Genomic DNA, 22,928 nt, shown 5'->3' on the forward strand with positions numbered 1-22,928 from the left:
AACCAAGGACCAGCAGAGGGTACTGCAAGACCAAGTAATGATGGAATAATAGCAACAGACTGCTGCTTATTCAGAATCTTAAGGTGTCCACTTACTTGACAGCTTACTTTTTAGAGTACATTAAAAAAAATGTTGCATGGGTCCTAGAATCCAATTATTGCATGAATGAAGAGAACCTTGGTAAAAGTAAAAAGGACATACACTTGAGTCAGAAAGAGGTCAGGGAAAACAGGATGTATGAATTAATTTTTATTTCTTGTTCTATTTTCTAAAGATGGTGCTTATAAATATAAACCAATTATTTGTATATATTTTTTTTCTAGCTTGCTAATTTTCTTAATTTCAGAATAGACCACCAACAAGATTGAAGAGTCTTTACTTCTTACACAACTGAGTGTATGGTTTCCACCTTCTCCTGGTACAAATGGTGGAATGATTTGGCCAGACTGCGAAAAGGAACTTCAAAGTTTTCCATTTCCTTCTGCAAAAAGAGGAGAAAACATACTGAGCAGACTTACTTTGTTTGATATGTTTATTATTCCTCTTTCTTTAATATTGAATTTAATACTAAAGGGATTAAAGATCATTGGTCCACCAAAAGTAATCACTCTCCTAGTCCTCATGATCACTGCTAGCAGTCAGGGCTTCTCCTCCCCTAGGAACAGCCTATCCATCTCACTCCAGTAAGCAGTGCCCTAATAACTCAGAAAATGTGGCAGACAAACACATTTATTACAAACCGCTGAGGTCTCAAAGTATTCCAGGTCATTTTGGGCTGCCCACTCCTGTGCCTGCTTCTGTTCCACTGTTCGGCGACCAACCAGGTCCGTCTTATTGCCCACAAGCACCCCTGAAATGGTGAAGCAGCACAGACTGAATAAGACCAAACAGGTTACAAGCAAAGGCTTTAATGCACCAATAGTGAGCTAGTAAAATGAAAAAAATGCTTAGCCATTTATAATCCCTCCCATGTAAAGTTCAGGCTTTATGTATCATTTTTATTACCCCCAGCTTTCTCTTTCTCCTCCTCTTTTTCTTTGCAGTTTCCACACTCAAACATTAATGTGTCTTTATTTGTTTATTTATATACTGCAATATTTGTTCTTTCCCAGTACACAATGGGAGGGAGATAAAGATAATGAAATGGCACAAGAAATAATATGAGAATAATAGAGTATCAGGGTGGAAAATGTGAAGATTAGGTTCTTACCTCGATAATCTTCTTTCTAGTAGAAAGACATACGAGTCTTGAACCAGCGGGTTATTCACCTCTAATCATGAGTTGTGTAGAAGGCATCATCTATCTTTTTCAGTTCTGCCTCCTCGATTCCTGCTCTGTGTTCTGTTCTCCTCAGTTCTGAGGAAATACTTTTTTACAGAAAGGGTGGTAGATGCATGGAACAGTCTTCCAGAAGAGGTGGTGGAGACAGAGACTATGTCTGGATTCAAAAGGCCCTGGGATAGGCATGTGGGTTCTCTTGGAGAGAGAAAGAGATAATGGTTACTGCGGATGGGCAGACTAGATGGGCCATTTGGCCTTTATTTGCCATCATGTTTCTATACCAAAGCAGTTGACAACCATTATGAAAGGAGAAAGAAAGAGAGGCCTTCGCAAACCTGAGGAAAGGTTCTTTGCACAACAGAGCCAGCAGCTCCGAGACCCTTCTTGCCGAGGCGATAGCTACCAGATAAACTGCCTTAATGGTAAGATCGATCAGTGATGCATTTTGCAAGTGATCATATAGAGCCTTGCTGAGAGAATGCAGAACAATGTTAAGATTCCAAGTCAGGAACGGCTGTCACATTGTTCTCTTCAAAATCTGGCTGCATCAAGATGTGAAGAAAAAGAAACTTTCTCCACTTGTGCTTTAAAGCAAGAGAGGCTTGTCACCTGTACTTTGAGGGAACTAACCACTAAGCTGTTCTCAAGCCCATCCTGAAGGAACACTAAAGATCACTGACATTGGAGCCTGAAAAAGGTTCCCCATTCTGCTTAGTACATCATACACTGAAAAGTCTTCCAAGCCTTAGCCTAGGCTGCAACAATCACCTGTTTCTTAGCTATTAGGATGGTAGCCATGACCACCTCCGAGTAGCCTTTGTGCACTAAGACCATGTGTTCAAGAACCATGCCAGAAGTCCACAGCATTCTGTATCCTCCAGGACCAGTGGACCCTGTGAGAGAAAGTTCAAATGAAGCTTTTGTCTCTCTGTAGATGGACCAGATCCATATACCATGGCCAAAGGAGCCAATCTGGGGCAACCAGGATTATCAACTCCAGGTAAGTAGATATTCTTCAAATTCTGACCCTTCTTCTCTGAGAACACTAACAAAACATTATCCACACCCTCTTCACCTCGCGCTTAGACTATTGCAACTTGCTACTCTCAGGCCTTCCACTTAGCCATCTTGCTCCCCTCCAATCCATCCAGAATTCGGCTGCACGACTCATATTTCGGGAGAGCCACTTTACTCACGTTAACCTTCTCCTAAAGTCACTACATTAGCTTCCTATCTGTTCCCAAATACAATTCAGACTCCTCTTACTGACCTACAAAATTCACTCAACTCAGCTGCCCCTTACTATCTCTCTTCACTTCTCTCCCCTCCCCCTATGATCCCCCCTGTGAGCTCCGCTCAGCTGGTAAGTCCCTCCTATCTGTGCCCTTCTCTTCAACTGGTAACTCCAAACTCTATCCCTTTTGCCTTGTTGCGTCGTATGCTTGGAATAAGCTGCCCAAATCCCTACAGTGGGGTTCCATCTCTGGCAGTGTTCAAGGCCCAGCTAAAAGCCCACCTCTTTGAGAGTGCTTTTGACTCTTAACTCCTTACACCTTGATTTCTGCATCCCCAATCCTATATGTCATGTCTGTCTGTCCAAGTTAGACTGAAAGTTCTTCCAAGCAGGGACTGTCTATAAATGTCAAAATGTACAGTGCTGCATATGCCTTCCAGCGCTATATAAGTGATTAGCAGTAGTAGTAGCAGAATGACCTGGCCTATCACATGCCACAGAGGGAACACTGTACAACAGCCCCTTTTCTGGCCCAGGTTACATTAGAGTGTCCATGCTAGCACTACCGGGCCCAAATGTTCAGCTAAAAGACCCAAGAGACTTTCTTGTTGGCTGCCAACACCATCAGATTGAACATTGGAAGTTCCAATCAATTCACAATGTTGTTCAAGGCCTTCCAGGAAAGAGAATGCTCTCCGGGTCCAGGTTCTGCCGGATGAGATAGCCAGCCTGCACATCATCCACTCCTGCTACATATGCTGCTGATAAAGCTAAATAGTAGACTTCTGCCCAGCAAAACAACAAATCGGGCCTCCATTCTCAACAAGGCACTCTTTGTGCCTGCCTATTGATATATGCCACACTGCGATATTGTATGAGAAGACCCCGACTGCCTTGCCTTCCAAGGTGGTCTCCATTATCTTTTGTACCAAATGAACGTCTCTCAGCTCTAAGCTGTTGAAGGACCATTATCTCTGAGAATGCAACCATTGGCCCTGAATCTGATGACCATCACAATGACCTCCCACTAGCCATAAAGACTGTCATTTGTCATAAGGGTCGCCCAAGAAAAGATGTGTGGAGTCAAGCCTCTTGACAGTGACTCTGGCCGGAGCCACCAAAGCAAACTTTGACATGCTCCCACCATTCAGACCAGCGGCACCTGGAGGGAATCCATCTGAAGAAACCAATAGGTACAATAGCCCATTCTGAAGGGGATGTAGGTGAGCTTTTGCCCAAGGAATAAACTCTATGGCTATGATGATTGACCCCAGCACCTGAAAATAATGCCAAGCAGAAGGAGCTGGCATCACCAGGATCTCCAAAATCTGGCTTTGTAGCTTCAGTCTGCATGCTCTGAAAGAAACCCACGGCATTCTGATGTGTTGAAGCAGATCCCTAAGTACTCTAGGGACTAAATCAGCTCCAGGTGGCTTTTCTGAAATGTAATGATCCAACCCAGGTTTTGCAGGAGTTGAAAAACTTGTGGCACCACTTTGTCACTGTCAACCTTGGACCAATTGTCCAAGTATGGATGTACCTGGATCCCTGCCTTACGCAAGTGTGTTAGCTGAAATGACCATCACCTAGGAAAAGGTGTGAGGCGCCATTGCCAGACTGAATGGAAGCACTGAGGCTCCTTTCTCACTTGTCAACTATAAACGTGAGTGACGTCAGACGTCATTAAATAGGAGGCAGTTCAAACTGGGGCCATCTCTGCCACAATGAGCATGAAAGATTAAATGCCACAGAAAGTTGCAGTGTTATTTAGAGAATGTTTTTCTGCCGCATGATACATTTCCTGCCAATTTTCTTTATTTTTTTAGATAATCGGTCTATAGCCCTGATGCAGCTTGAAAGCAAAATGACAGCTAGCTTAACATTGGTGAAGGGACTGGCGGAGATGCAGAAACATTCAATATTCAATGACTAACATTCTACCCTGCCCTGAAGTTAAAGCTAAGTCTTTTGATTTTCTTAACATTGCCAAGTGATTAACATCTGATTCTGGTGGGTAGGAGGGGTAATATGAGCTAGTGAGGTTAATTCCCTTTCTAGTGCAGTTGTTAAAATTTTACAACGCACGGGAAACTGAGGCTCTCCCCTTTCAACAAAGATTTAGACAATTAATGTAGTTTAAAAGTTTTGTTGCTGCAGAACAACATTCCTAGGTGATTCTGTTAAAGCATTATTGAAAATTTTTTTTGAGAAAGGTATTTTTGTGGGATTAAGTGACTTTCCCAGGGGCACAAGGAGCAACATAGGGTGAGTAGCTGAGACTGTATCTCTAGCTACTGTGCCACACCCTCCCATGAAAAGGTAAGGAATAAAAGGTTAGCTTTTATAAACTAAAAAAGATTGCAGAAAGAGAAAATCAAGCAAAAATATCTGGAAAAGTTAAGAGAGGCTGGCCAAGTAGTCAGGTAAACAAAGAAACAAATGGAAGAAAAAATAGCTGACACAGTACAATGCATCCTCCAAACAGACACTAGTTTGTTAATTTAATAGCTCAATTCTTCAAAATCTCTACCACTTTTTATGCTCTGGTCAGAATACACACAAGAAAAGGGACCCATTTTTAAACTTCTTTTCAACAGTGTAACTTGTTAGTTAAAGGAATCAGTCCTCAGGTTAACCAATGAAGTAGAAGGAGAGGAAAATTGTTGCCACCTACCTGGAAGATGGGAACATAAAGTTCGGGCACGCACCCTCTGCAGCCATTTGGCACAACTATTAAAGGACTGTTCATTGCTGACATCATAAACCAAACAGAGAACACTAGGCTGTTCCCACTACAAATAACATAAGAAAATGTTAAGTCATACTGAAATGGGACAAGTGCAAGAGCTAGCTTTTCAATCTTTTAATGAAATGCTTAAACTGAAAAAATGTATGCCATCCCCAGCAAGACCCTTAAACATGGTGTGCTCGTTTCTAACTCAAAGAACCCTACATATCCTTTGGTAATAATTCTACCCAAGGCTGAAATAGGAAATCCAGGTTCCATGCCTGGCTTAAGTGTCAGCTCCTTGTATAAGGTGCAGGTAAAAGTACTATAGAAGTGTCAGTAACAGTCAGTGGAGAGGGGGGAGTAATACACAAAGCAGACTAGGGCATAATCTATCTTAGAAGGTACAAGTTGGAGCATAAACTTTTGAGCGCAGATGACACAGAATGCAACTCTAACCTCAATATAATAAAAAGCATATTTTAGGTTAAATAACAGATCTCTGATACTTGCCAATTTCTCCATTATTTCATAGAAAATTTCTTTACCAGAGGAATCATAGATCAGAAGTTCCTGAAGAAGAAAAGGTATCTTATGTGAAATCTTTTGACTTAAAGATAAAGAACAAAAAAATATGGACAATAAAGATAGGAGATGCTGAGGGGGTATGAAGAGGGAAAGAGAAAAGGGGCAACATCAGCAAAGGTCATATTTTTGTAGATATACTGCAACCCAGCTTAGTGTGACAAGGGTTACAAAATACTCATAACCACAATGCAATAACCTTTAACTCCTATTTGTTTAAATTATCTTTTAGAAGCTGGATCAACAGCAGTGAATCTTATGAATTTCCATATTTAATTTCCAGTTTCAATTGTCATCTATTTCTGCTTCTTTTTTATTTTCATCAAATGTATAATTCAATTTCATTAATGTGTCTTATTTTAGACAATATGGGGCTCATAATCGAAAGAGAAAAACGTCCAAAAACCGGCCTAAGTTGGCACTTGGACGAACATTTCTCAAAAACGTCCAAGTGCCGATAATAAAACCGGGTTTTGGACGTTTTTCTAAACAATCTAGGCCTTCATAGTGCCGCTCAATGTTCAAAGTTTACATGGGGCATTTCGGGAGGCGTGTCGAGGGCGGGGGTTGGGCGGGACGTGGGACGGCTTAGATTTAGTCGTACAGCATGTATAACCGAAAGTTTACATGCTGAGCCTAGACGGAACTTGGACGTTGTGACTTAGAGAGCTGGATCGAGGACATATGCTAGATGTAATTTACTTGGATTTCAGCAAAGCCTTTGATACAGTTCCTCATAGGAGGCTGTTGAACAAACTTGAAGGGCTGATGTTAGGACCCAAAGTGGTGAACTGGGTCAGAAACTGGCTGTCGGACAGACGCCAGAGGGTGGTGGTTAATGGAAGTCGCTCGAAGGAAGGAAAGGTGACTAGTGGAGTCCCTCAGGGTTCGGTGCTGGGGCCAATCCTGTTCAATATGTATGTAAGTGACATTGCTGAAGGGTTAGAAGGAAAAGTGTGCTTTTTTGCAGATGATACCAAGATTTGTAACAGAGTAGACACCGTAGAGGGAGTGGAAAATATGAAAAAGGATCTGCAAAAGTTAGAGGAATGGTCTAATATCTGGCAACTAAAATTCAATGCAAAGAAATGCAGAGTAATGCATTTGGGGATTAATAATAGAAAGGAACCGTATATGCTGGGAGGAGAGAAGCTGATATGCACGGACGGGGAGAGGGACCTTGGGGTGATAGTGTCCGAAGATCTAAAGGCGAAAAAACAGTGTGACAAGGCAGTGGCTGCTGCCAGAAGGATTCTGGGCTGTATAAAGAGAGGCGTAGTCAGTAGAAGGAAGAAGGTGTTGATGCCCCTGTACAGGTCATTGGTGAGGCCCCACTTGGAGTATTGTGTTCAGTTTTGGAGACCGTATCTGGCGAAAGACGTAAGAAGACTTGAGGCGGTCCAGAGGAGGGCGACGAAAATGATAGGAGGCTTGCGCCAGAAGACGTATGAGGAGAGACTGGAAGCCCTGAATATGTATACCCTAGAGGAAAGGAGAGACAGGGGAGATATGATTCAGACGTTCAAATACTTAAAGGGTATTAACGTAGAACAAAATCTTTTCCAGAGAAAGGAAAATGGTAAAACCAGAGGACATAATTTGAGGTTGAGGGGTGGTAGATTCAGGGGCAATGTTAGGAAATTCTACTTTACGGAGAGGGTGGTGGATGCCTGGAATGCGCTCCCGAGAGAGGTGGTGGAGAGTAAAACTGTGACTGAGTTCAAAGAAGCGTGGGATGAACACAGAAGATTTAGAATCAGAAAATAATATTAAAGATTGAACTAGGCCAGTTACAGGGGCAGACTTGTACGGTCTGTGTCTGTGCATGGCCGTTTGGAGGAGGATGGGCAGGGGAGGGCTTCAATGGCTGGGAGGGTGTAGATGGGCTGGAGTAAGTCTTAACAGAGATTTCGGCAGTTGGAACCCAAGCACAGTACCGGGAAAAGCTTTGGATTCTCGCCCAGAAATAGCTAAGAAGAAAAAAAAAAAATTTAAATTGAATCAGGTTGGGCAGACTGGATGGACCATTCGGGTCTTTATCTGCCGTCATCTACTATGTATGTTACCATGTAAAACATGGTCTAAGTCACAAAAAACCATCTAAACTCATAAGATAAGCACTGAAAACACATAACACAGACCCCCACACACTACCCCAATGATCACCAACCCCCCCACCCCCTAAAAATTTTATTCACAACTTTAAATTTCAGCCTCCAGACCATCATCACCTGGCAGCCGGGCATAGGAAAGCCTAGTCGTCCAGCCCAGAGGCAGCTTAAGTCATCATGGGGGTGGGTTAGGGACCCATAGAGAAGAGGACCCATGCCCATAAGCCCCTGTAATCACTGCATTGATACTTAAACATGTGCACTGCCATATACACCTCCAAAACCCTTTTTGACTGGCATATAGGTGGCTCCTGCAGCCATAAGGATTATTGGGGTGGTAGATAAGTGGTTCTAGGGGATTCTGGAGGTGGTTTGGGGGCTCACCGTCACCTATAAGGGAGCTGTAGTGAGGAGAAGCCATGGCATCCTTTTTGTGAAGTTCACAGCAGTGCCCTGTAAGGTACCCAACTATTTAGGTGCCATGTCTGGGTGTTCAGTCCATCACTTTGCAGACCCCTCCCACGTCCAACAGGGCTTGTTCTAGGCGTTTGGACTTGGATGAAAAGTTGGACGGAAATGTGGTGAAAAGGATTAGGTCCCAATTCCTGCCCCATACTTTCTCTGCCATTTGGAAGTCAGATGCATCTGGGGACATATTGTAGAGGCCAGAAATGATAATAATAATAGTCTCCAAACATATCCAAATTTTATTATGAGCTTCACATCTTTTTATATCTTTTACATGAATCAGTGTTGTCAGCATGTGACGTAAACACAAACCATATATGGACACAGGTCACATGAAACTTTAAAGACATCAGCATTTTTCTCTATCTCTGGCTGGAGTCCAAAGGGTCAGAAAAAGCCTTGACCAGCAGAGCTTCTAATCTAAATCTGTCTGTAAATACGGCTTAACAAAACAATTGAATTCACTTCACAACATCTCTGTTCAAACATACATGTCCTTGTAGTATTTTCAAAGAGGGAAAGACAAACAGAGTCTGGCCTTCTTACAGCTGGAAAACATGGCCTAAGGACATGATACGTGTCCCTTCATGTGGTATAAAGATGGACGATTTAGCGGCTTGGACGATCAGATCGGTAGGATGTATAATTAGACGATTTTCGAAAGTAAAAAAAAGTTGAACGTCTTTTTCGAAAATGTGTCTTAGGCTCTTTTTAACTTTGGACAACTTGCGAGATGGACGTAAACGGACTTAGACGTCCCTTTCGATTATGCCCCTCCACATCTTCTATTAACCTTAGTCTTTATGAACTTTACTTATCTGATATTGTCGGATGGAGATACAACGCTGACATGTTTCACCTTCTGAATTTTTCAAGACATCCCCTATAAACATAAAACTTCAATAAATATCTTCTCTATCTCAAATGATCCCTCCATAACTTTAAGATAAGAGCAAACAGTATAAATATTCTGTTGGCACTCACCTTTTATTCCCACAGCTAGTCATCCAGATATTTGCTTCTGCATCAAGATGGCTGTAGCTTTCTTTTTTGAAGTTTTTAAACCCATTGAAAATGGTCACAGGATCTAAAGTAGCCAGATCAGATTACAACAATGTCATCCATTCAGTTTTCTGGTTTAATACCAACGGGGCTACCGATTTCAAAAGTATAAATCCATTTCTGTTTCCTAAAGTTTAATATTTTTTCATAATGATCACACTCCCACCTTCATTCACTTGATTTATAATCCTCCATCAAATATCATTAACCTCATTCTTCAATGCTTCTATTTTGTATCAATCTGATAAATATTCTTCAGTCTTATGGGAAAAGAACAATCTTCACTAGAATATGGACAGTGGTTACTGTATTTTTCGCTCCATAAGACACACTTTTTTCCCCAAAAAAAGTGGGTTGAAAAAAGAGTGCGTCCTATGGAACGAAAACCCAAATCCACATCCCCCATTATCTTGCAGGACCGCCGCCTGCCCCACACCTGCCGCTGTTGGTTACTCAATGCCGAAAGTAGAAGGGAAAGGCCAGGCGGGTGCAGCAATTGCATGCCGCTGGACCAGAAGCCTTACCCCTGATGTCAATTCTGACGTCAGTGAGAAGGTCCTGGCCAGCCATTGGGGTAAAGCTTCTGGGCCGGCAGCGTGCAATCGCTGAACCCACCTGGTCCTTCTGGGTGCCACGCTGATGAGCCAGAGGTCTGCTGTTCCGGGTATCGCGCTGCTGAGCCAGGAGTCCGCCCCTCCCTCCCCCCCGCTGCTGCTGTTTCGACAATGTGTCCTCACAGCAGCGGGAGGTAATTAAATCCAGTGGGCAGGCAGGCTTGGGGGGGGCAGAAGAGGACAGAGTCTGAAAGGCAGTGAGGGGAACAGGAGGAAGGGAGAAAGGGACAATTGTTGGGCTCGAGGAAGGAAAGAAAGAAATCACCAGACGAGGTGGGGGTGGGGAGGGGGAGGAAGAAGAGGACAAAGGCTGGAAGGCAGTGAAGGGAACATAGGAGGGAGGGAGGAAGGGACAATTGTTGGGCCTGAGGAAGGAAAGAAAGAAAAAAAAAATTACCAGACAACAGGGGGAGGAAGAGGACAAATGCCAAAATCAGTGAGAGGAACATAGGAGGGAGGGAGGAAGGGACAATTGATGGGCCTGAGGAAGGAAAGAAAGAAATCACCAGACAACGGGGGGAGGAAGAGGACAAAGGCCGGAAGGCATTGAGGGGGACATAGGAAGGAGGGAGGGGGAAAGGGACAATTGTTGGGCCTGAGGAAGGAAATAAAGAAAGAAATCAACGGACAATAAAGATAGGAAAAATGATTTTATTTTCAATTTAGTGATCAAAATGTGTCAGTTTTGAGAATTTATATCAGCTGTCTATATTTTTCATTATATTTGTCTATTTTTCTATAGTTGTTACTGAGGTGACAATTGCATATTTTAAAAAGGCAACTGCCTTGACATCTGTCTCTGCCCGTCCTGTCCCGGCCTACCACTAGACCACCAGAGGGGGGACAGGGTACATAGCCTGGCAGGGAAGAGGGACAGGGAGCAGAGCCTGGCAGGGAGAATTTGGTTCAGAATGTTTTTTCTTGTTTTCCTCCTCTAAATCTAGGGTGCGTCTTATGGAGGAAAAAAATACGGTAAATACTCTAGATTCTCATTTACAATTTGTCATATCATATGATTTCCATCAAATTGAGTTCCTGGACATTCGGGTTGTTGATAAGACTATGGTAAAAAGTCAACCTTATCAGAACATGCCTCCACAAGTCTGAATATATTCTACCTCATGTAGATGAGATATGGTTAAAATCTGAAGTAGTTTGGGACAAATTTAGAGGTCGCTCATGATCCTACAATATCCTCATAATGCAGATGGCCATTCATTACAATGTGGTAATGTGGTTAGAAACTGATACTTAATATTGGCTGGATACTAAATAGCTATTCTTTGAAGTTGTTATTGACAAGCCACAATCCAGAAGTTCGTTGAAAAGTCTCAACTCACTCAGTTCTTCTTAGATGTTCTTGACACAAATGGACAAGAAGGCTCAACAATTTCTGGTTAAAGATCCTGCAAACTGGAGAGATGATTCAAGCTACAAGTATTTGAAGCAGTCAGCATCATCAATGACAGCAGTCAATGATTCTGCTGAAAGGATAATGCTGTAGTATAATTCATGCCTCACAAAGAATGAAAAGCAGAAGCAGCTCCCCCTTAGCCTTGTTGCTCAGCACTGGAAGACCTATCCAACTTGCTCCAAAGCCATACTGATGAATACTGTCTGAATGTAGGACTACCATTCAGTATTCGTATATAACACACATTTTGTATTTACTGAGCATTGAACAATGCATAATAAATCATTAGGCCATCAAGCCTATTTTCAGCTTTAAGTTACAAAGTATGTATTTTAACTTCTTTCCTTGTGCAATTATTCACAATTCAGGTTTAGATGGAAAATTAATATAAATTCTATACTTGCATTCTGATCTCCTTTACCTCCCTTTTGTTATTTACCTTTCATTTCCTCCTTTCTTTTAAACTGCAGTTCTCCCTACTTCCCTTTTGTTTCTTTGTCTGTCCAGTTCATCCAGTATATATTTAGAATGTTTAAATGTTTTCTCCTATTTTATTGTAAAATGCTTAGAAATTATGATTAGCGTTATATCAAAATTTTAATAAACTTGGAAACTATTAAGTTAAACATTGTTGGGGGACCTCTAAAAGTACACCAAAAGGCTTATAATTTGGCACAATTAATAGTGGACACGTGGAGGGGCATAATCAAAAGAAATGTCTAAGTCTGTTTTGGGCCTAAATCGCTATTCGGCCAAAGTTGGCAGTGTCAAAAGTCCATTCCTGAAAAATACATCCAAAAAATTTTGTTTTTTCAAAAGTTGTCTAATTATACATCTAGCAGTTTGCTAGTCAGACTGCTAAGTCTATCTTTATACCCCATTCTCGTCCAAAAATTGGTCAAAGTCAAAAACGCCTAGAACCAGACCTTTTGGACGTGGGAGGGGTCAGCAAAGTAATGGACTGGACACCCAGACATGGCAACACAGTAGTGGGGCACCTTACAGGGCACTGCTGTGAACTTCACAAAAAGGGTGCCACATAAACCTCTCACAACTCCTATAGGTCATGGTGAGCCCCCAAAACCCACTAGTCTACCACCCTAATAGCCTTTATGGCTGCAGGTGCCACCTATATGGCAGTACAAAAGGATTTTGGGGGTGAACATGTTTCACCATGAATGCAGTGGTTAGAGTGGCTTATGGGTCTGGGTCCTCCTATGGTTCTCTAGCCCACCCCCTAGACCACTTAAGCCACCTCTGTGCAGATCTACTAGGCTTTCCTATGCCAGGTGCTGATTTTCTGGAAGTAGATGTATATGTTTTTATTCCGATTTTTATGGCAGTGGTGGGGTGGGGGGGGATCAGTGATCACCGGGGGAGTGTGTGGGGGTCTGTACTTTGTGTCTGCAGTGGTTATCTGGTCACTTTGGATACCTTTTTGCCACTTAGACCTGTTTTTAGATGGCCTAAGTCACTATGTATAAGCTCTGTCTAGGCAGTCTTGTTAAACCTTTGGTTATACTTGCAGTACGACTAAGTCTAGGTCGGCCCACATCCCGCCCAAATCCCACTCTCACCACTCCTCCTAACACACCCCTTTTAGCTCTGGGTGTACAGCAGCACTGACAAGGCCTAAGCCATTTTTAAATACATCTACAACCATTATCAGCACTTGGATGACTTGTCTTACTGATTGTCCAAGTGCTGATTTAGGCCAGTTTTTAGATGTATTTCCGTTTCTATTATGAGCCCCATAGACTTGGGCAGGTCATTTCCCATAAACCTGATTTTTTTGGGACTACCCTATTGGGCATTATGATTATGAAATAGCAGGGCAGATTGTCTACAATATTAAACAGGAAATCGGTGGAAATACTTTGTTATGGTTTCACAGCTAACATCTGTATGTTCTTAAATATAACTTACAAGTGAAACAATATTTAAGGCTGTGTCAAATATGTTCTATATTGGAAGAATTTCAATTTTGATCTAAAGATTTGGAGGAAAGATTCCTTGACTGAGGATATTTGAAGTCAGCAATTCGTAACACTTACATGAGAGCAAAGTTTGCTCATCGTCTCCTGCTTATTCAAGAAACAGGACGAGCTGAATGAGAAATTTACCTTATACAACAGCATCATAATAGATCAGTGGTCTCAAACTCAAACCCTTTGCAGGGCCACATTTTGGATTTGTAGGTACTTGGAGGGCCTCAGAAAAAAATAGTTAATGTCTTATTAAAGAAACTAGCTTTATAGCCCGTTACATTAACGGGTGCTAGAATATATGTGTGTGTGTCTGTCTTTATTATTTTCTCTCTGTCTCCTTAGCCGCTTTCTGTATTTCTGTCTTTCTTTGTTTTGGCTGTCCACCACCACCCCTTGCGTGCTCCCCCTGTTCATTCTCCCTTCCTTTTACCTCCCCTGTGCCACCAGCACCCCTTCACTGCTCCCCTTATCCAGAAGCAGCCCTTCTCCCTTTGTTTTACCTCCCCCCTGTCCATCAGCACCTCTTCCTGCTCCCCCTGTCCAGCAGTAGGCCTCCCTTCCTTTCCCCCCATCCATCAGCACCTCTTCCTGCTCCCCCTGTCCAGCAGTAGGCCTCCCTTCCTTTTTCCCCCATCCATCAGCACCTCTTCCTGCTCCCCCTGTCCAGCAGGCCTCCCTTCCTTCACCCCACTATCCATCAGCACTTCTTCCTGCTCCCCCTGTGCAGCAGTAGGCCTCCCTTCCTTCCCCCCCCTGTCCATCAGCACCTCTTCCTGCATCCCCTGTCCAGCAGTAGGCCTCCCTTCCTTTTTCCCTCCCTATCCATCAGCACCTCTTCTTGCTTCCCCTGTGCAGTAGTAGGCTTCCCTTCCTTTCCACCCCCCCTGTCCATCAGCACCTCTTCCTGCTCTCCCTGTCCAGCAGTAGGCCTCCCTTCCTTTCCCCACCCCCATCTCCCCTCTGTCTATCTCACATTTCCCCATCTCCCTCTGTCTATCCCCTCAACAGTCCAGCATCTCCCTTCTCTCTATCTTCCATCAATCCATCATCTCACCTCTGTCTCCTCCTGTCAGCCACTACCGTTCGCCATGTGGTCGATCCGCTGCCGACAGGCGGGGTCCAACTCCGGCGCGTCGCTCGCGCACAGCAGCGGGAGCAGTACCACCAGCAGTAGCACCGCCATCGGGAGCCCTTCTTGAGGGAGCGGGACAGGCTGCTGAGGAGCTTCGGGGGCTGCTGAGACGGCAGAGACGGAGCGGCCGATCTGAACTGGCGTCCCCCCCCTCCCCGGTGCCAGCACCGCTCTCCCTCTCAGCGGGCTAGGCCGGAAAAAGAGGAGACTGTTGTGTGGTGACATATAAGCATGCATGCGCACTCTTGTGGCCACATCGTGACGGATCAGGGAACACGGCTTTAGAGTGCGCATGCGCGCTTACCATTTTATTATTATAGATGATGACAATTTTGCATAAGGTAAAACTCTCAATAGTTTATAAATCTTTCCTTTTGGCTAAGTCTTAATAACAATATTGTAATGTATAGCTAAAGAGACATATGATCAAGAAACTGTTTTATTTTACTTTTGTGATGATAAACATACCGAGGGCCTCAAAATAGTACCTGGCGGGCCGCATGTGGACCCTGGGTCGTGAGTTTGAAACCACTGTAATAGATGATACAATGTATGAAGAAATACTGGGATGTTTGCAATTATTTCCAAACTTTTTTGTAGAATTTCAAGTAATATCAAAGAGGAAAAAACATTGGCAAACTTTTGGCAAGATATACAGTCCTTACAAGAAAGACATCAGAAGTAATCAGCACACCTGGTGTGGTAAATGCCAATGGTGTGATAAAACCATCTAAGAATATGAGTGGAGAGATTCAAATAAAAATACTGCTATTAAAGCAAAACCAAGTACAATTTGCTAAAGTCATGGTGTAGTATATATTCAAATATATCCATGCCAGTTGATTTATTTGGGCCGCAGTAGTAAGCTAGTGCAATTTCGATTCTATACAAGCGCCTCTGGTCCACCACCGGAAAGTACGGAAGCATAAGGTTAATGATATTCAATGGTGGATTCTAGATCAAGTGAATGAAGGATTGGTAGGATGGTCATTATTTAAAAAAAATTACACTTTAGGGAACAGAAATAGTTTATATTTGAACTCAGAGGCCCCATTGGGATTAAACCAAGAATGTGAATGGATGACATTGCTGTAATCTGATTGGCTTCTTTAGATCATGTGACTATTTTCAAAGGATTTAAAAACTTAAAATAATAAGCCACGGCCATCTTGATGCAGAAGCAAATATCTGCATGACTAGCTGCGAGAATGAAGGATGAGTGCCAATAGAAGATTTATATTATTTGCTCTTATCTTGAAGTTACGGTGGAATCAATTGAGATAGAGAAAATATTTATTGAAGTTTTTTGTTTATAGGGAATGTCTTAAAAAGACATAAGGAGAAACATGTCGGCAGTGTTGCACCCGACAATATCAAATAAGCTAATAAAGAGTAAGGTTAATAGAAGAAATGTTGGTTAAAAGAAGACAAAAAGATGAGTCAGTCAATCCAGCACCATAGCTGGTCTAGTTTTCAGGATGTCTGATTAATATACAAGAGGCATATCTTCATACACTGAAATTTTCATACACTTGACTAGGAGGTTCTGTTTTCAAGAGAAAAACGTCCCAAAATTGTCACAAGGGAGAGAGAATCTGGACTACCATATTGTTATACCTCAGCATATTACTGACATGTTCAGCATATTACTTACTGACATGTTCAGAATATTACTGATATGTCTCCTCAAGTCTGCTTATCTGACCTCCGTATCATGAGCGTTACCTTGATCTCAAAGGGGCAGTAAAGTTTGCTCATTTGAGAACCTGACTTCCTTTGCAGGCAAGCTGCTCAAATAACATCAGTAAAGACTACATCAAAAGGAAGGGGACAGTGACAAGTATCTGCTAACTTGACCTTTTTGACCTAGGAGTTGCCCAAACAGCATCAAAGGGACAGTGAACATCCTAACCTCCTTGATCTTCAAAGGGACAGTGAAACCAGTCTCATGGGAATACAATCTCTGCAAACACCTCATTCATAACCTCAAAAGGACAGTAACGCCAGATGGGACCTGAATGCTGACAAAACCACATCAAAGGGAGAGTGAAACCAGATGGCCGGTTTTCTGCAAACACCTCCTTCTGACATCCTGACCTGGGTGTTGTCAAAACACAGAACAAAAGAGCAGGACTAATCGTAACAGCAGGACCAGCTGTTTATGCTTTTACTATGAACTCCGCAGTGTGCATCCTATATAAGACCGGGATTCTGACCCTGACATCAGAACACAAGACGTCTCCAGGAATACAGAATCCATGACGTTTGGAGGGAGAATCCACGTCTCAAGGGACAGTCCTTTGGTCCACCCATCTATCTATTGCAGGGATTCCCAATGGTGAAGATGGTCGTTATATGGGGTCAAGGTGATGCTATTTTATATTTAATTCTTATATATGTATAATAAAGTGTTATTGTTTATGCTTTATATTGTCTGTGTGCTTTTCTGAGTGTCACTGATCATCCCACTTGGCAGAAATAAGTGGCGGAACACATATATTTGCAGAATGACCAAAGCATATAATCAAATATTTTTAAAAATGCTTTCTGTGGCAATGGATGCTTGGGTAAAGACGTCCAAAAAGATGAACATCCTCACGCCATAATGGATAGTAAAAGGATTTGTCTGGGCGCTACGAAATATGCCCAGAGTTAGACCTGTTTTAAAAGCAAATAAGATGAGCAGCAATTTGTCTTTTGATCCACTAATGATTTGATTGTGTTGGAGAGCAAGAACTGAGCATTTATCTGAACTAAAGGAGAATTGCGAAGTGCTATATTGGCTGTCTGTGCCTGTCACAACCTTTACCTCATCAGTCCTGCTCCTCTGTCTGCTACCACCCTCACCAATACTTACCAGATACCTGCCCCCCTATCTGCTTCTTGCCTTTCACCACCATTCCACTCCCAGTCACACATCATGCTCTGTGTCATAGTGCTGTCTCTCTGTGTCTGTATCCTGTGCTTGCAGCTAAAGAGTGAGTGCTGACTGTGTCACCTGTGTGTGTCCTCAACGTCTGAGAACTTGGATGAGGAGCTGCCCCACCCCTCTCAGAGCTGACCAGCATGCAGTCCAGGAGGAGGGTCTGCGCCAATCAATGACACAAACTACATGTAAAGGTCAGTGAACAGGTTTATTTATGGTGTACAGCTCTCACAACTCCCACCAATATCACCATCACCCCCCCCACACACACACAATAAGACCAACATCCAGGCTCCCCCCTGCCTACTTCCTCTCCCCCTTCCACATTCCATCGGAGCCATCCCTGCCCCCCCAACACACACATGTTGATGCTGAAGCTAGCCAAGAGTAATCCGCCTAAACCATGGGGGAGGGGTAAAGTGCTCATTACGGGTACAGGGACAAGGCTATCCACCGCCCCGTGGAGCGTTGAATGGCCTTGTCCATGCAATTAAGGGAGGGAACATGCACGATCACCGATCGCGCACAGCCCCCTCCCTCCTTCTTACCTACCAAAATCTATCTATCTCTCTCCCTCCCCCTTACCTTTGCGGCACGTTTTAAGATTAAGTTGTTCAAAGCCGTCGGAGCCTGCGTGCAGTCGCGTACGTCTGTGAGCGGAAGCTTCTCCTCTGATGCAACTTCCGACACCTTTTAAACAAGTTACTCAATCTTAAATGCGCCGCGAAAGTAAGGGGGAGGGAGGGAGATGCTCGGACTGCACGAGGGGTGTCGAATGGCGGTGAGGTGGCGAGAGGAAAATGTGGTGGAGGAAAGGAAAGGAACAGACACTGAAGGGGGGTGAAGAGGAACAGATGCTGAAAGGAAATGCAGTGTTCTCCCCAGGGCCTTTTAGCCGGGCGCAGCGCCCGGCTAATTTAGATGACCGCCCGGCTGTCATCTAATGCAAATCTCGCTGCTGCTGCTACCGCCACTCAACATAAAAAAACAAACAAAAAACCCATCTCTCACAAGCTTGGAGACGCGAACTCATGCTTCGGGGCTGTAAGGTATGCATGCCGGCTTCCCTTCTCTTCCCTCCGAAACTGGAAGTTACATCCCGGGAGGGGGGGAGGGGGAGGAGAAGAGAAGGGAAGCTGGCATGCACACCTTAGAGCCCTGAACCATGAGTTCGCTACGGGCTAAGGCAGGAGACTGATCAACAATGGATGGAAGCTTACAACTTGCTTTGGGCCTTCTTCGTTGCCAGGTACTGCCTACTTTCTGTTTCTGTGAAGGCAGGACCCGTCAACGATGAAGGCCCGAAGCAAGGAAGAGCAGCAAGTTGTAAGCTTCCCTCCATCGCTGACCTGTGGAAGATAGGTCAGCGATGGAGGGAAGCTTACAACTTGCCTAACAACTCTACTGGATGTGTGAGCTGGGAGGGATAGAAAGAGAAATGCTGCTGCACCATCGAATGGGGGAGGGGAGGGAGAAAGAGAAATGTTCTGCTGCTGCACCCATTTTTGGAGGGAGGGAGGGGGAAGAGTAATGTTCTGCTGCTGCACCCATTTTTGGGATGGAGGGAGGGGGAAGAGAAATGTTGCTGTTGCTGCACCCATTTTTGGGGGGGAGAGGGAAGAGAAATGTTCTGGCTGCTGCACTCAATTTTTTTGGGGGGAAGGGAAAGAGAAAAGCTGCTGCACCGAATTGGGAAGGGGAAGAGAAGTGCTGCAGCAGCAGCAGCACTCAATTGGGGAGAGAGAGGGGAGAAGGAAGACCAGGGAAGGGAGAGGAGAGGAAAGAGATGCCAAGACCATGGGAGGGAGGGAAAGGAGCTACCAGACCATGGAGGGGGGTGGGTGGGTGGGAAGAGATGTCGGGGCATATGAGTGGAAGGGGGAATTCCGGAGGAAGATGCCAAACCAGGTGAAAGGAAGGAGAGAAAGGAAGGAGAAGAGATGCCAGATAATGGAGTGGGAGATGAGAGGAGAAATGCCAGGGCATTGGGGGAAGGAAGGGAAACTAAAGGAGGCAAAATGCCAGACCAGAGGGAAAGTAAGGAGAGGAGGTTCCAGAGAAGGAGGGAGAGGGAGAGAGAGGAGGGAGATGCCAGGGCATGGGGGAGAGAAAGGAAGGAGATAGAGATGCCAGACCATGGGGTGGAGTGGTAAGGAAGGAAAGGAGAAGAGAGAAATACCAGAGCATAGGGGAGGGGGTGAAGCTGAAATGAATCATGTACAAAGGAGAGAAAGGGCACAGGATATACAGTTTATTGAAGGGACATAGAAAGAGGAAAGATGCCATATGGAAGAGAGGGCGGACATTGGATGGAAAGGACAGAGAGAGGGTGGACAGTAGATGGAAGGGGTAGAGAGAGAGAGAGAGAGCGTAGAAGCTGGGTGGAAGGGGCAAAGAGAAAGGACAGATGTTGCATGGAAAGGAGCGAGGATAAACGCTCAATAGAAAGAGAGCGAAGAGAAGATGATTAAAGCAGAAACGACAAAAGGTAGAAAATTTTTTTTTGTTGCTTTATGTAGAATCAAGTAGTATTGTAACTGTATTGATTAAAGTTTATAAATAGGAAATGGAAATAAGGCAATTTTTTGGGGACTAAACCCCTTTCCTCAGGTCAGGGCAGGATACCATAACAGCAGTATACTGTACTGCAGGGGTACCCAAATGGTCAATCGCAATCGTGAGTCAATTTCCTGCCTCCCCAAGCCAGGCCAGGCGCGTACAAGTGCCGGACTTGCAAGATTTCACCTCCGACATCAATTTTGATGTTGGAGAGGAAGTTCTGGGCCAGCCAATCGCTGCCTGGCTCTTCCTCTCCGACGTCGGAATATTGGATTTACAGTCAGAAGAAGGAAGTGCAACCAGAGACTCATGAAATCACCAGACAAAAAGGTAGGAAAAATGATTTTATTTTCAATTTAGTTATCAAAATGTGTCCGTTTTGAGAATTTATATTTGCCATCTATATTTTCCACTATGGCCCACTTTAACTAAACCGCGATAGTGGTTTTTAGGGCAGGGAGCCTATGAGTGTCGAGAACAGTGCGGGGGCATTCAGAGCAGCTCCCTGCGCTAAAAACCGCTATCACGGTTTAGTAAAAGGGGAGAGGGGTATATTTGTCTATTTTTGTATAGTTGTTACTGAGGTGACATTGCATATTTTAAAGTCATCTGTCTTGACCTCTGAAAATACCCTCCGAATACAAATGATAATTAACATTTCTCTGCGTAGTGTGCTTTGTGTTTTTTTAAATTTTATTGTTGGTAGATCATTTTGACTTGGTCATTTTAAAAAGTAGCTCGCAAGCTTAAAAAGTGTGGGCTGTACTGTCTTGAAGAAAGACAGTACTGCTGTACTGTCTTGAAGAAAGATTTGGCCTCTGAAAGCTAACTGAAAAATTGATTAGTCCAAAAAATGGTATTTTCTTATTTCTCATTATTTGTTTTATTTCTATTTGTTAATTTGTAAAGTGGTGATTGTTATGTAGCAGTTTTTTTTCAAATTTACATCTACTGTCTTTATATTTTGCACAGTATTAAAGGACGTGTCACTGTTTCTGTGGTGTTGCATTGTGCGCAGAGTCTGGTTTCTTTGTTCAGTTTAACTTTTTGTCTACATGGTTCTAGAACATAAGAAGCGCCATCTCCGGATCAAACCTTCGGTCCATCAAGTCCGGTAATCCGCACACACGGAGGCCCTGCCAGGTGTACAGCTGGTGTAATTTTAGTCACCCATATCCCTCTATGCCTCTCCTAAGGAGATGTGCATCTAGTTTGCTTTTGAATCCTAGGACGGTCGATTCCGCAATAACCTCCTCTGGGAGAGCATTCCAGGTGTCAACCACTCTCTGCGTGAAGCAGAATTTCCTGATATTTGTCCTGAACTTGTCCCCCCTTAGCTTCATTCCGTGTCCTCTTGTCCGTGTCAAATTGGACAATGTAAATAATTTTTTCGGCTCTATTTTGTCGATTCCTTTCAGTATTTTGAAGGTCTCGATCATATCCCCTTGTAGTCTCCCCTCGTGATTATTCCATACTAGCTGATGCCCCGGCGTTGCACGGGTATTTAATTATAGCAATAACACTGTAAATGGATTCAAATAAAGATACTTTATAGTGGTGAATGAAATTAATTTTTTACAGCTTTATAAAAAGTACAATATTCAAATTATAATGTGAAATATTTGACAAAATGAATACAATACAACTAACACAAAACTTGATTATAAACAACATTTTTAGTTTCAACTCCAGGAGCAAGAACATATAAATTCTTGGGTGAACCCACCCTTGAGCAAGCAACATAGAGTTGACCATGGGAAAAACAGGGGGATCTTAAATCCACTCCACAGTATGTAATAGTCTGTCCCTGTGATTTGTTGATTGTGATAGAAAATGCAAGTCGCACTGGAATTTGCAAGCTCTTAAACTGAAAAGGAAGATGTGTTGCAAGTTTCGTTCAAATCGGGCAAGCCGTTTTTGCGTTGGCAGCTTTTTACAATTTTTCCATTGACATGAATGGGTGAAATCAGATTTTCTGTTTGTAGCTCCGCCCACGTGTGCAGGTGGGCCGTGAGACCCCCAGAACATATCACCCCAGGTAGTGAGGGATCTGCATATCAAGTTTAGTTCAAATCGGGCAAGCCGTTTTTGCGTTGGCAGATTTTTACATTTTTGCCATTGACATGAATGGGTAAAATCTGATTTTCTGTTTGTAGCTCCACCCATGTGTGCAGGAGGGCCGCGAGACCCCCAGAACATATCACCCCAGGTAGTGAGGGATCTGCATACCAAGTTTCGTTCAAATCGGGCAAGCCGTTTTTTCGTTGGCAGCTTTTTACATTTTTGCCATTGACATGAATGGGTGAAATCTGATTTTCAGGTTGTAGCTCCGCCCACGTGTGCATGTGGTCCGCAAGACCCCCAGAACATATCACCTCAGGTAGTGAGGGATCTGCATACCAAGTTTCGTTCAAATCGGGCAAGCCATTTTTGCGTTGACAGCTTTTTACATTTTTTCCATTGATATGAATGGGTGAAATCTGATATTCTGTTTGTAGCTCCGCCCACGTGTGCAGGTGGGCCGCGAGACTCCCAGAACATATCATCCCAGGTAGTGAGGGATCTGCATACCAAGTTTCGTTCAAATCGGTCAAGCCGTTTTTGCGTGATCGCGGCACATACACACACACATACATACATACACACATACATACCTCCGATTTTATATATATAGATTGGGCGAGGGTGTATCTGTCTGTGTGAATGAAAAGGACATGGCTTTCTGTTAGCATCGACTGTACAGGATCAATTGACTGTGCAGGATCTGGCTTGTTTAGTTTTACATTGCGTGTGTTGGTGTTGTAGTGCTCACTGCAGTGTTTAAG

At 43.6% G+C, this 22,928-nt stretch overlaps 1 protein-coding gene across 2 annotated transcripts in view; it reads right to left on the reverse strand.

Moving 5' to 3' along the window:
* Positions 1-227: 227 nt before the first annotated feature.
* IFT27 (intraflagellar transport 27) overlaps positions 228-22,928 on the reverse strand; it is an 84,165-nt gene continuing 61,464 nt past the window's right edge. For both annotated transcript variants that reach the window (XM_033929862.1, XM_033929861.1), the window contains 4 exons: positions 5,758-5,817; positions 5,191-5,308; positions 741-850; positions 228-481 (listed from right to left, as the gene is read on the reverse strand). In XM_033929862.1, the coding sequence (XP_033785753.1) occupies positions 383-481; positions 741-850; positions 5,191-5,308; positions 5,758-5,817 (387 nt within the window). In that variant the 3' untranslated portion in view covers positions 228-382. The remainder of the gene's footprint in view (positions 482-740; positions 851-5,190; positions 5,309-5,757; positions 5,818-22,928) is intronic.

Source organism: Geotrypetes seraphini, chromosome 2 (genome assembly GCF_902459505.1).
Source record: "Geotrypetes seraphini chromosome 2, aGeoSer1.1, whole genome shotgun sequence".
Taxonomy (NCBI): Eukaryota; Metazoa; Chordata; class Amphibia; order Gymnophiona; family Dermophiidae; genus Geotrypetes; species Geotrypetes seraphini.